Raw genomic sequence first — 12,959 nt, forward strand, 5'->3', positions numbered from 1 at the left:
CAGAATAATAATTCATATTTTGCATCTAGGTTAATTAAATTTTCTTCCATATTATGAAGTATAATTTAACAGCAGAAGTGAAATAACAAGACTCTAGCTGTCCTATCTACTTATACATCAAACAGAAACACTATCTCCTCTGAAGGACACAAAAAAGCCCTTATTGGCTGTCCAGTCTGTCCAGTGTCAAATTACTGTGCTATTCTTATGTCCTGATTCTAGTTTTAGCATAGATGAAAACATGCAAATATTTGGAAATAAAAACGCTGAAACATTGTACTATTGTTATTTATAGAACTTCCTTTTTTAGGTTTTAAATTGTTTGACAACCTCAATTAGTGAAATATTCCCCGTTCCAAGGAGAGTAGTGTGGAGCAAACAATGTCTTCTACAGTATTCTGTTAACTCCACACAATGGAAAAGACAGTTTTGTCCAGGTCCAGGCAGAGAGGTGGAGAGCACATATGAAAAGCACGAAGTATTTTGAAAGGTACAAAAGGTACAATGTATTTCCTTTCTGTAGTAGTCTATTTTTTAATAAATTAACTAAAATGTATATTGAAGTGTGCTGGACTGGCTTCTCCTACATAATCATAAAAGGAAATATTAATTATGGAATAAAGTATAATTGTCTAAACCATAAACAATGACATCAGATTCCAGTATCTGTGAATATGTATTTTAGTTTCATGGATAATAGCACTATCACAGCATCTTGCTCAAAAAAAAAAAAAAATCTGATGAAGCAGGTATTTCAAGTCTGAATGGCAGGGGACTCAAAGTCTGTTAGAAACTTCTCTGAAGAAGGCCAAAGACTCTCCTGAGATGCATAACATATATATGTGGTAACAACAAGCAAGAGAAGCTCCAACATAACCCTCAAAATACTGCTGAAAGCACAGAGAATTTGCCAGCAGCAGGGACTTCACATATCTTTGCTATTTTTATCTAGCACATTGATTTCCGTTTCCAGTTTTCAGCTTGCACAAAAGCCCCTATACTGTGGTCAGTTTGGAAGATACATATAGCAAATTCCCACAGAAAATCAGTTTGGTCTTTCAGAGAGGAAAACAAACAAACACACACAAAACATATAAAAAAGCAAGTGATTTGGGATTGTGTGGTCTCATAGAAAGTGACTGTGTTTTTTTCTGTTCCACTTTGCCATATCTTCGGGAAACTACAGGGAACAAAACTTGAAGACATCACACAAGTAAGTTTTCCAGTTGATCTATAGGAAGCTTGCATATCAACTGCCTGAATTTCACAGCACACAGGTTAAAATCTGATTTTCTAAAAAATACAACCCTTCTCCTTGGAAAAGGGATTTTTCTTCTTATTTTCCTTCTTCACATAACTGCAGGATAGTGGGTAACTCTAATTACAATCCGTGAATTTGCATTAGTGCACATAGTTCACACTAGGAGTACTCTTTTCAAACAGTCTTCTTTACTGTGAGGCTGGTGAGGCACTGGCACAGGTTGCCTGGAGAAGCTGTGGCTGCTCCACTTCTGAAGGTGTTCAAGGCCAGGCTGAGGGCCTCTGAGCAACCTGATCTAATGGGACGTGTCCTTTCCTGTGGCAGAGGGGGTTGGAACAAGATGGTCTTCAAGCTCCCTTCCAATACAAGCCAGTTTATTTTACTGTGATTATTCCCACTTGATGTTGTTTCCATTGCAGAGCAGTCTGTGAGTGTTCAAACATCCTCAGCACCAGCTCTGCTGATCTGTTTCTATGGGACCCTTCTTTAGGTATATTATTCAGGGACTAATATATTAGTTTGAGGCACTGCTCTGTGAAAGGAGGTCAGAACTCTTCAGGCAGAGGACCCAGATCCCTTACTGCTGGTCACTTGCCCAAAACCAAAATTTCTCACTTAGTTTTTGGGTTGGCTCTAAGCAGAGTTTACGTTCCTCCCAAGTGGAAGAAAAGAGACTACCATGAAAGCATTTACATAGAAATTACTGAATTAAAATATAAAATATTTGGGAAAAGCAAAATACCAAGCATTTAATGTCTGAATCAATGTTAAAATACAGCAGAACAATGTACTGTCTTAAAATATATTCTCTACTTTACATCTACAATTCATCCAGTTAGTCCTAATAATCTCCACTAATTCACCTGGTAATTCTAGAAAACCATACCATTCCATTCCCTGCTATCCTCTGCCAATTACTCTTACTTCACTGTAATCCTCCAGAGTGACATTCCATCATCTTCATATTAAAACAAACAAACAAACAAACAAACAAACACAATAAAACCAAAAAACAAACAAAACCCCACATTAATTTGACTGAACATAGCACAGAATATTACCTGTAAGTGTCTGGGTCTATATGGAAGTAAAAACACCCTGCATAGTGATAATCAGAAAAAAAATTAATACTTAGAAAAAAAAAGATGGTGTTTCTTGTCATGCACCTGGACATGAAGCCCCTGGTGACACAGGATATCTCCAAGGCTGCATCTCCAAGCTTGCTGCCAGTCCGACACTCACAGGCAGGCTCTGCTCCAGCTCTCAGCAGAGGGATGGAGACATGAACACCATGGCTGGTGCTCCAACTATTGGTGCCAGCCATCCCCATTGCAGGACAGACATAAGGAAATCTTTCCATCCCTCTGTTCTCATGCTGCCTTCTTGCTCCAAAACTCCCAGCTTTGTGCTGGCACAGCACAAAATGCATACTTAACCATACACACTCTTTTGCCTCCTCAGCTGAACAGGAGAAAACCTTTGGCAGATAAATAGAGAAAGCAATTGAGGGTAGAGGTGTCTTGATTGTCAGGAGGAAAGGTTAGAGAAACTCAAATCCTTTAACAGACTCTTGCCAGAAGACAAATCTTTAAAAACCTGCAGTATCTAAACTATTTCAGCTTCCACCTCAGGGATGTATCTATATTAGCATTTACTGCATTGCAGGGTTCACTTTAGGTTTAAATTTGTTTTGCATATATACTTGGGTTCTTGCAATATCACTCAAGCTCTGGTGCAGTCAAAGCACTTTCCTTCCTGGTGCTCTAAGGCTGAAGCCTTGTGTTAGGGCAGCCTCTGTCTCACTGCACCTGTGATGGTGGCACAAGGCCCTCCTGTGGCTGACACTCTCCAATCCATGTTGCACACCTAGGCCCAGCACCTGACAGAAACACTGGACCTGGAACCTAGAGGTCACTGCAAATTAAATCCCAATTCCTACCTTTTGTACCACATCAATAAGTAATGTAATATATAGTTTGAGTTTCTGCAGGCAACTCACATCGGAATCCTGCTGTCATATTTGCTCAAAAACAGGCTTTCTGGTCTTCTATCTCTGCTCAAAACAATTCTAAAATGCCATTAATTAGCATATATTTAGCGAGGACTGAAACTTTCCTACAACTTCAAACTTTCACTGAAGAAAAAATAAAAAATAAGTCAGAAAATAATCACCAAGGACTGTACATACAGGTATTAAGGAATTAAGTTAGGAAAATCCAGTGTTCAAAAATCAATTAGCCAGGCTATAGCTCATGCAGCACTGCTGACTTTAATAACCTGACATTATTCCTGTTTCCTTTATTCCATTTCATATGGCATTGCCTTTCTGTCTGTTCATGAGAGCAGCTAGGGAGTTTGGTTGTCACACATATGCACACACATACACACTCCCTCTCACTCCATTTGTCCAATCCCAGATATAAGTGAACTGATATTCCAAATCAGCTCAACGTAAATGTAGTGAGTATTTGTTCAACCAGGCTAATATGTCAGACTTAAATGCCTGCATTTATATCTGTCTGCTGTGAATTATTCATGATCGTCTATTAGCAAGCACTCTCTCTTTCTCTTCTGTTAAGCTTTGAGCTGGTCCCTTGGGAGCTCATTATCTACAGTGGACTTCACAAGGGCTTGATGTGACTCTACCAGAATTGTTATTTTACCTTCCCAGAAAGAGTGTGAAACTCTTCCCAGACACCTACAGTTCAATTCAGAGTCGACTATTTAATTTTCTAATAGCAGTGAGTATCTTTCCCACTGAGCCAAAGTAGTGAAATTGAATTATCTGGAATATTACCGAGTTTTTTTTGGTTTTTTTTTCCAGAGACACACAGAGCTGTTGGACAGGTACTCCTGAAATAATTTCAGGGTTGTTCCTTTCCCTAACAATCTGCTTCGACTAACTTTTCCCTTTTCAAAGCAGATTTTGATTTTGTTTTTTTTTTAAAGCACTTCGGGATGACGACTCTGCCCGATGCCAGCGCCGATGTGGGAGATGAACGGCAGCCCGCAGCTCAGGTGCCGCATCCCGCTCGGTAACACCCTGTCAGCAGCTGGGAGGCGGTGAGAGAGCTTATCCATCGCCATCTCCACCATCTCCCAGCCTCGCACCACCAGGGTGACGGGACACGGGAGCCACGCCATCCCTCTCCCACCCTTCCCGCTCCATCATCACCGGCGCCTCAGCTAGGGCGCGGCTGGGCATCGGCAGCCAGGGCTCCCCGCGCTGAGGAGGTGGCAGCAGGTTGGCTTTTCCCCGCTCGCACGCCACATGGCACCGTCCTGCCGCGGGATCTCGTGATTTTCCCGTGGATTTCCGTCTCTCGCGCCGCTGGATCTCCCCGGGGTGCGCGGGGCCGCGGCGCCCTCTGCGGGCCACGACGGGAAGGGCGCGGAGGGTGCGCGGGGCGATGTGAGGCGGGACCGGCGCTGCGGGAAGGACGGGAAGCAGCGCAGTTTCCCCCTCAGGAGCCCTGGGTTAAGAGGTTAAGAGCACATACGCCCCCGTCCGTCCCCTGCCTTGGCGGGCTGGAGTCCTCTCAGCTGCCGCTTGGGCACGGCCCGGCCGGCGCTCCGCACCCCCGCACGGTCCGCGCAGCACAGGCGGCTCCCCGGAGAGCCTCGGTGTCTCAGGGCTGCCCAGCTGCCTTCCCGGAGAGGGAAAAGCAACTCGCCCACTCACTTGCCTCCAAACTGTATACTCTAAGGCACAGATTCGGCAGAATGACGCCTGAGCCCAGAGCTGAGGAGCGGCTGCTCCCGGGGGTTGAGCTGCGGAGAGTTTCGGGAGCACGGCTGCCCCAGCCGATCCTGCCCGTCCCTCTGCGGCCTCAGCGTGGTAGTCCGGGCAGCCCGAGCTTGAGGGCACTTCCTCCATCTCCCGAAAAGCAGGAGGCGGGAGGGCGGGACAGTGTCCGAGGCTGCTGCGGACACCTGGCGAAAATCGCCTCAGGGCAGCACCGGCCCGGCCGAGGGCGCGATAAGGGACAATGTTCCCTTGCAGCGGCCGGAGGAGACTCTAGCAGTTCTGTGGTTAGCGAGGGAGAACCCACGCCTAAGGCATCTCCATCCACGGCTTTTGTGGGGATCGTCCGTGGCTTTATGCTTTGCTTTTTAAATGAAATGAGTGTCCCATCTTCCCGAGCAGATATTTAGGAGAGGAAGGGGAGGATGGAGGCATTTGTGACCCCGGGCTCAGGTCACCGGAGGCCTCAGAGAATGGAACCCAACGCCCCAGACCCCGCACCTTACAGCGCCGGTAAGCGCGGCCAGGGCGAGCCCTCCCGCCTGCGGGCGACTCCCGACTGCCGGAGCTGCCGGTGCTGAGGGCGTGAGCCCCACCTGGAGCCTCCGGCAGGGGAGGGAAGTACCCCCGGTCAGGAGCATTTTAATTGCCCAGTTGCAAGCCAGCCGGGCGCTTCCCTCCGGGGAGAGCCGGGAGCGCCCGTCGGGGGCCGGCCCGTGGGGCAGCGCCAGCCCCGCGGAGCCCGCGCTCCTCCGCACCCAGCGGCACCGCGGCGCCGGCCGGCGGCAGGAAAGGAAGGCGGGGAAGGATCCCTGCTCCCCCCGCGGAGCGCACACACCCCCGGTGCCGGTCCCCGGGGCGGGGAGACGCGGCAGCGGGGGGCTGAGCGGGCGGGGGCCCCGGCTGCGTCAGAAATGTGTAAACACCACCTCGGTGCCCGCCGCTATTTAAGGGGCCGAGGCTGAGTCTCCCCCGACTTCCCTGCTTGGGCACACTCGGGACTCACTGCTCCCAACTCGAGTGGGACCTCGGAAAAGCGCAGCGGAAAGGTAGGGAGCGCCTTTTCTGACGGTGCCACTGCTGAGGGCGGGGAGGCAAAAGAAATGGGGATGCCTGACGCTTACCTGTGCGGCGGCTCGGAGGGCATCCCGCTCAGTGCCGGAGGAAACGCTTCCCGGCGGGGAAGAAGAATTCCGGCCGCTCCCGATGAGCGCGGGCAGCCGGGTGGACCCCAGAGCGGGGTGCGGGGAGCGGCGCGCTGGGCTTCCCACCGCGGTGAGACGTGGGATTTGGAAACCATAGCAAGGACATGAGTACTTAGATATGTGTGTGTGATATATATATATATATATATATATATATATATATATATATATATATATATATATATATATATATGTGTGTGTGTGTGTGTGTGTGTGTGTGTGTGTGTGTGTGTGTTTAAAAAATACAGGACTCGGGACAGCTGAAAGGTGCAATGCACCATCAGTCTCCAAGTACCCAAACCTAGATGGGTACCTCACTAATAACCACATTGGAGTGACATTTTGACATTTCAACAACTTCACTCATCTCCTGAGAATATTTTAAAACTCCCATGGTTTATATACTGTTAATTATTTTGATCTAGTGTGTGTGTTGGATAAATAAACTTAATTTTATCCCCTTTTAAAATTTAAATGTTTGTTTTAAGTGTACTGTTAGAGAACTGAAGCAGTTCAAAAAAATCTCATGTAGCTGAGATAATCCATGTGTATTATAAGTGAAAATTACCCCATAGCATGAAGTACTAGGTAGTTTGCTTCTTCTAAGAATTGAGAGTGATTTCTCTGTTTCCAGGAAAAAAATACCATTTCAGCTTATTTGATAAAATGATTTAGTAAACCAAGATTGTTTTAGTACACTGCTTAGAAAGAAAGCAGTAGAAATTTAACTTCTCTGTTTAATATGAAGAAGATATTAAGTTGCACTTTATTTCTTACAGCTTTTAACTATACAGCTTTTACCACTCCAGCTATTAGATCAAATGTTCTGGGCAGGAGTATTAGATTTTGGTTTTTCTTTCACTGTGGCAAGATTTTGGTTTTCTTCTTTTTGTGTATGATGGGATGAAACCTCTTGAACACTAAAGATCAAATCAATGAAGACTGGTAGAATAAAGGCTCTTCATAGAACTTGTCAAAACTGAGTATCTGTAATAGCAGTAGGGTTTTAATGTAATAGTAAAATACTGAAATGTTTGAATCATGAGTTTTTTCACAGAGATGGATTCAAGTCCCTTAAGTTTTTATGAAATACATCTTCCAAAGAAAGAAAAGCAAATAAGAATTGAGTGGATCAGGGAGATACAGCACATACTAGGCTGGAAGAAACAAAATGAATTACCTGTACTTTCCTCTATAGAAAGGATATTTAGCTATTCACATATATGTTTTCCAACTTAAGACAGATCCCACAGGTACCTACAATAAAAAAAAAGCCAACACGAGCCCAGTTTGCTCAGAAGCCACCATCCCCAATGGAAGATGGGTTAGGGACTGCACAAAATGTAGTAAATCTGGTCATGTAACAGCCCCCTGTCCCCTTTCTCCCCAGCAATGTACAGCGGGCTATGCATCTGTGTGTTCCTCGCCGTGCTCTCGGTGAGCTCCCTTGGACAGCAAACTCTGGGCTCGCACAATGGGCATCCTCTGCCTGCTGAGCTGGAGCAGAGCCTGACAGAACATCAGCGGCATTCCCGTGCTCCGTCGTCTGCCGGGCCCCTGAAATCACTGCAACGGCTGGATGCCAGCAGTGACCAAAGAGCCAACATCGGAGCCTTGCTGGCCAAGTATCTCCAGCAAGCTAGAAAAGGTACTGGTTACAGCCTGCTTCTGTGCTGCTGGGATTTCCTGCAGGGGTTCCTAGGAGCTGAGATAACCCTTTTATCATTTAACATGAATTCCTAGAGAAGATAGGATTTAGATTTTGCCTGCTTGTCCCTGAAGTAGACAGCATTTCAAATGCTCTCTCCCAAACCCTTGCCAAAAAAAGGGTTTATTTGTTGCAGCCTCTGACTGAGAGTCATATAAAGATACCTGGAGAGAATGTCACCGACCTCTTAGGTTGTAGTTCAGCTTTTATTTTTAACTATATTCATTGCCTTATTATTTTGGTGCTATTTTCAGTATGTTGTATCTCAGATAAAACAATTATGTTTTCCTTGAAGTCTTTCAATTTAGTTAAAATCCTCCCTCCCTCCCTCTTTTAAAATTAGAAGAGCAGGAAGATTTTTCTGAGGATAAATGCAGACCAAATGGCTAGCCTCACCTCAGTCAGAAATCCCTGTACCAAGAAAATATTCTGAGTATTGGATTTTTCATATATTTGTTCCCAGAGGAAATGATGATAGCACAAAAGCTTTCAAAATACTGAATTCATATTTATATTCATGTAAATAATATTCATATTTATTAGTGAAATAATTAAAATCAATGATAAGTAAAAGCATATTTGCTTCCACACACATTGATTCCTGGTAGGTATTTGGTCTCGGGCAGCCTGAGAACACAATCTTGCAGTTATCCAAAACCTCCATGGCACTGTGTAACAAGGACATGAAGAATCAGTAGAGCAGTAGGATTACAGAGCATTCTTATAATGAGATTTATTAGTCACTTGAGGAAACAATTGAATTACATAAGAGAAAGAGTAAAGCTATCCCTGTTGACACCTTACAGAATATATTTTATATAGGCAGAAAAGCATGCCATTGGTGCTACCAGTAAAAATGATGGCTCAAAATCATTGACCACTGAAACTTCCCCAAGAAAACATTTTTCCTTTTGAGCTGTCTCATCTCTATACTGCTTGGTGTCTCAATAGAGTAACACCATGGGCACCCTAATTGCTGTGGCCTTTTGGCTGCCAACCTCAGTGAGAGCCACTAGAGAAACTCTGTTTACTCATGAAAGCTTCACTCCAACCTTTGCCCTGCTCTACACAGGAGAGACATCTAAGAAGGAAAGAGGGTGTGAAGAGAAGCCAGTAATTAGGATTAGGATTACCTGGACATACAGACATTGAGAAATTAATTGACACCCAGCCCCAGACTGTGCTTAGGATAAAGTTCACTTTATATAAGTAAGAGCTTTCTCCATATAATGCAGATCATTTAACCCTCACCTCTTGACAGCTTCCTTGCTGACCTCTATGCTCAGCAAAGTCCTATGCTTATCTGTGATGGTGGTATGCAGTTAAGAGATGCCGCATCTGGTTTTGTGCATTACATGTGCAGCCATACACACTCCTCTGTGTACTCAGAACACAGCCAAATTAGAAACAACAGAAAAATGAATCACTTCCAATAGTGCCTGAAAGATTTCATCTCATGTTAGCAATTTGCACGATATCTATTAAGAAACAACTTTTAGCTGTTCATGCAATTTAATGGAGAGATAATTCAGATACAAAATTCCACAATTCAGTGCTACATTTAAGGCTGTTATGGAATAAGAATGTTACTGCAGCAGTCTGCGAAGCAGAATCCTCATTACCTTTCCCCAGCATAATCATTGTTGCCTACCCACATGGAAACTGAACTCCTCATTCTAGTTTATGTATTCATTATTGGATACATTTGGAAATGTCAACCTAAATATGTGGTTGACATTTCCAAATAGATTAACCAGATAAAGCAAAAAAACAAAAAACAAAACAAAACAAAAAAAAAAAAAAACCAAAACAACAAAAACAAAACAAAACAAAAAAAAAAAAAAAAAAAAAAAAAAAAAACCAAAAAAACCCCTTTGGATTTAAGATGTCTTTTTTTGTAAATATTAATATGAGGGACAATTTCCTGAATATGTGTTATTGACATATATAATTAATTCTAAAAATAGTCTGGAAGCAGATGATGAGATTCTTGTGATCTGACTAGGCTAGTTAGACTAGTTTGTAGATGTAGTTGCTGGTTACAGGAAAGAAAATTCACAGAAAAACCAGTATTTACTTAATTTGTAACATACATACAGTGTTCCTATCAAAACATTATATTCTCATTTAATGTGAAGACTCTGGACAGTACTTCAGAAATCCCTGCAGAACACTCACATCTACTGTATTAGTTACCTATCTAAACCATAATAATCACTAGAAAATTCCAGAGAGAGTCTGGGCTTTTGTTAGTGTTAGCAGTCACCAGTAGTGGCGTTTGCCCTCATGAAGGGCTGGTTTTGTAAATTATTTCTAGTTAAAACAGTGATAGAGCTAAGTTCTCTCAGGGGCTTAGGGATTGGTGGCAGTCCCGTAGCTGAACTGCTACAACTTTGAATATGTTTGTCATACACTGATTCTGCAATACCCACATGACATCTCTAGTGGGTTTAGGAGAGGTAATTAAGGTAATGTTAGGAAATTTGTGACCCAGGCTTTCAATTATGTTCATCTGCAGGCTTTCAGCTTGAATCTGGTACTATGTAGAAGAGATGTTGTGGCTCTCAAGCCAGTGACAGGCACATTTAATGTCCTCTAAGGAGCCCTTGACTGGCCAGACAGTAGTGGCACCAGGGGAGCCTTTACAGCCCTCAGGTCATGGCAGGCTCAGAACTTAAGCACCAACATCTGAGTGATGGTTCTGCACTGCCTGAGCCCTGCCTGCTTATTGTGCTAAGGAGTCATTGTCATTGCCTTAATTACACTTTTTGAATTATGAATGTGAACTTCATAGCATTTAATGGCATGAACTTCATGAGCATTTAATGATAGACATTCTATTCTAGGGAAAATTAATTTTTTTTGTCATTTTGTTATAGGTAAATATCTTAATGGCTTTTGTGCATGTGTACCTTCAACTCCCTGCAACCACTAACAAAGCAATGCAGTTGCTTTTTGTTTCGGTGGTTCATGTTCATTATAAAGCACTAGATGAGGAAGACTTTAAAATATAAAAGTGCAGAGTCAATAGAGGTTTCTTCAAAACACAAGAAACTGAAAGCAAAGCAATTGTGTAGATTTGGATATATGGGATTTAATTTGGGCTCCTTTTCCTTTTTAATCAATTCCTCAAGCCTCAGTCTGCATTGAATACTAACATATTAAATCTGTCCCTTCTTCACTCAAAGCTTACCTCCATCTAATTATTGTTATGTATCAATTTTGTCTGTTTTCAGGGAGTACAGAGAGAAGTAATTTACCTGTCCCTGTATTTTTCAGTTACATTATGTGAGGCTGTGAAAACAGAGGATTCCAGCCCATTTTTTAAAAGCATAAATTCTCCTTGCAAATAATTTATGTCTCTTTGATGCCTTAAGCAAGGCATATAGAAAGGATGAGGCAAGATCAGAACTCAGCATCCGACTCTGCTGTGAAAAGAATTATGAAGGCTTTGTATAAGCAATGAAAAAATCCCTGACGTAGTGAAAAGCCCTGCATAATTCCATATAATAACTGTGAATTCCATTCACAACTTTTTCCACTTCAGGACTATTCCCACTTTTCCACAAAACCTAGGATTCATAACTCTACCCTGCTTGTTGCCAAATTTGCACTGTAAGATCTCCTGTAGTTATGTTTATGTCCTTTAAGCAACACAGGGCCACGGTGTCTCAGGCTTGAGCCTGCTCTCAAGAAAAGTTGTTTTGCATGTAGAGCAGCTCTCCCAGTATGAGACAGCAAATGTGGGGCTTTATAGAAATAGTGAGAAATAGTTTGGATTCTCTCCCTCTAGTAAAATAGGAAGAAAAAAGGAAAAATGTATCTATATTCCTTTTTGTCAGACAGGAGCAGAATGTTCTTGCAGCAGGAGGTAGAAAATGATCTGTTTATTTTGCACTGAAAAAATCCAAGCCACTTCCAGGACATTACCTATAAGGTTTCTATTGATGTTTTCCCCAGTGACATGACCGTGGTGTTACATGACCTGTATTAGGTCCATTTCAACTATTGCAGACATCTGCTAATGAGCACAAGCCAGATCAGAACATAGGTGAACCTGGAAAATGTGTCCTCTTACTCTCTGCTCTCCCAAATGCTTTTTTCCTTAGGTTCCACTGGAAGATTCTCAGTTATGGGAAACAGGGTACAGAGCATTGATCCTACTCACAGGATAAATGACAGAGACTACATGGGCTGGATGGATTTTGGACGCCGCAGTGCTGAAGAATACGAGTATTCTTCCTGAAGAACACCAAACTATAGCAATGAGGAAAAAAAAAATCACACTCCCATGTCTGTACAAAAAAAGATAAATCAATTTGTTGTCCTCTTCAAATCAGTGTTTTAAAGTATTTAAAATCATGTATTTGACACAAGTTTGTCTGTAAGACTATACAATGCAATATATACATATGCAGAATTTTCCAGGAAATGTTTTCTTTCTTTTGTGGTTTCTCATACATTGATACTATATTAAAATGATTTCACTTATCTCTCCTTGTCCTGCCACTTTATGTTGCTGGGTGTCTTACTATAAAAGAGAGATATCGTAAAGCCTTTATTTGGCACTGTAAATATATTCCATGGGTTGAATTGTCAGATTATCTATTTTTCAGAGAAATCTTGTGTCAGTCCCAATAGCTTTGAACTCTAGGGAACTTGTCGAAATACAGACACAGCAGCACAATACTACCAGAAAAGACCAGCTATTTTCATGGTGACCCTGTTTACAAAGGACTGAGTTATACACTGAGCCCACATCTTTCCAGTGAACAGCCAACAGTGCTAAAACAGTGAAAAAGAGGGATGACACCAACTTGCTTCATTGTCCTGGCTTATTTGTTTTATGTTGTGAATTCAATGTGAAAGTTCTGCTAATGGCTGCAAATCACAGAATAAACAGAGCATTCCCAGCTGTATGGTGAGCTAAACATTCATTTGGGAGGGGGTGAAGACAGCTTCCTGAACAGAGCAGAAGGTGATCCTGAGAGGGAGAGGTGTTTGAGCAGTCTAGTTACAGTATCCTTACAGGAAAGAGGT

The 12,959-nt window shown here is 43.0% G+C and overlaps 1 protein-coding gene across 1 annotated transcript; it reads left to right on the top strand.

The window, feature by feature from the left end:
* The first annotated feature begins 5,891 nt into the window (after positions 1-5,891).
* On the top strand, positions 5,892-12,410 carry CCK (cholecystokinin). Its single transcript, XM_053952542.1, has 3 exons — positions 5,892-6,055; positions 7,602-7,859; positions 12,029-12,410. The coding sequence occupies exons 2-3, from the start codon at positions 7,604-7,606 to the stop codon at positions 12,163-12,165; spliced, it is 393 nt and encodes a 130-aa protein (XP_053808517.1). The 5' UTR covers positions 5,892-6,055; positions 7,602-7,603; the 3' UTR covers positions 12,166-12,410.
* The last annotated feature ends 549 nt before the right edge of the window (positions 12,411-12,959 follow it).

The sequence above is a fragment of the Vidua chalybeata genome, chromosome 1 (genome assembly GCF_026979565.1).
Source record: "Vidua chalybeata isolate OUT-0048 chromosome 1, bVidCha1 merged haplotype, whole genome shotgun sequence".
NCBI classification, from domain to species: domain Eukaryota; kingdom Metazoa; phylum Chordata; class Aves; order Passeriformes; family Viduidae; genus Vidua; species Vidua chalybeata.

Bases quoted from the DNA above. Each gene is read 5' to 3' on its own strand.
- CCK (XM_053952542.1), top strand. From the start codon at position 7,604: ATGTACAGCGGGCTATGCATCTGTGTGTTCCTCGCCGTGCTCTCGGTG. The intron at 7,860-12,028 runs GTACTGGTTACA...TTTTTTCCTTAG, and splicing joins TCTCCAGCAAGCTAGAAAAG to GTTCCACTGGAAGATTCTCA.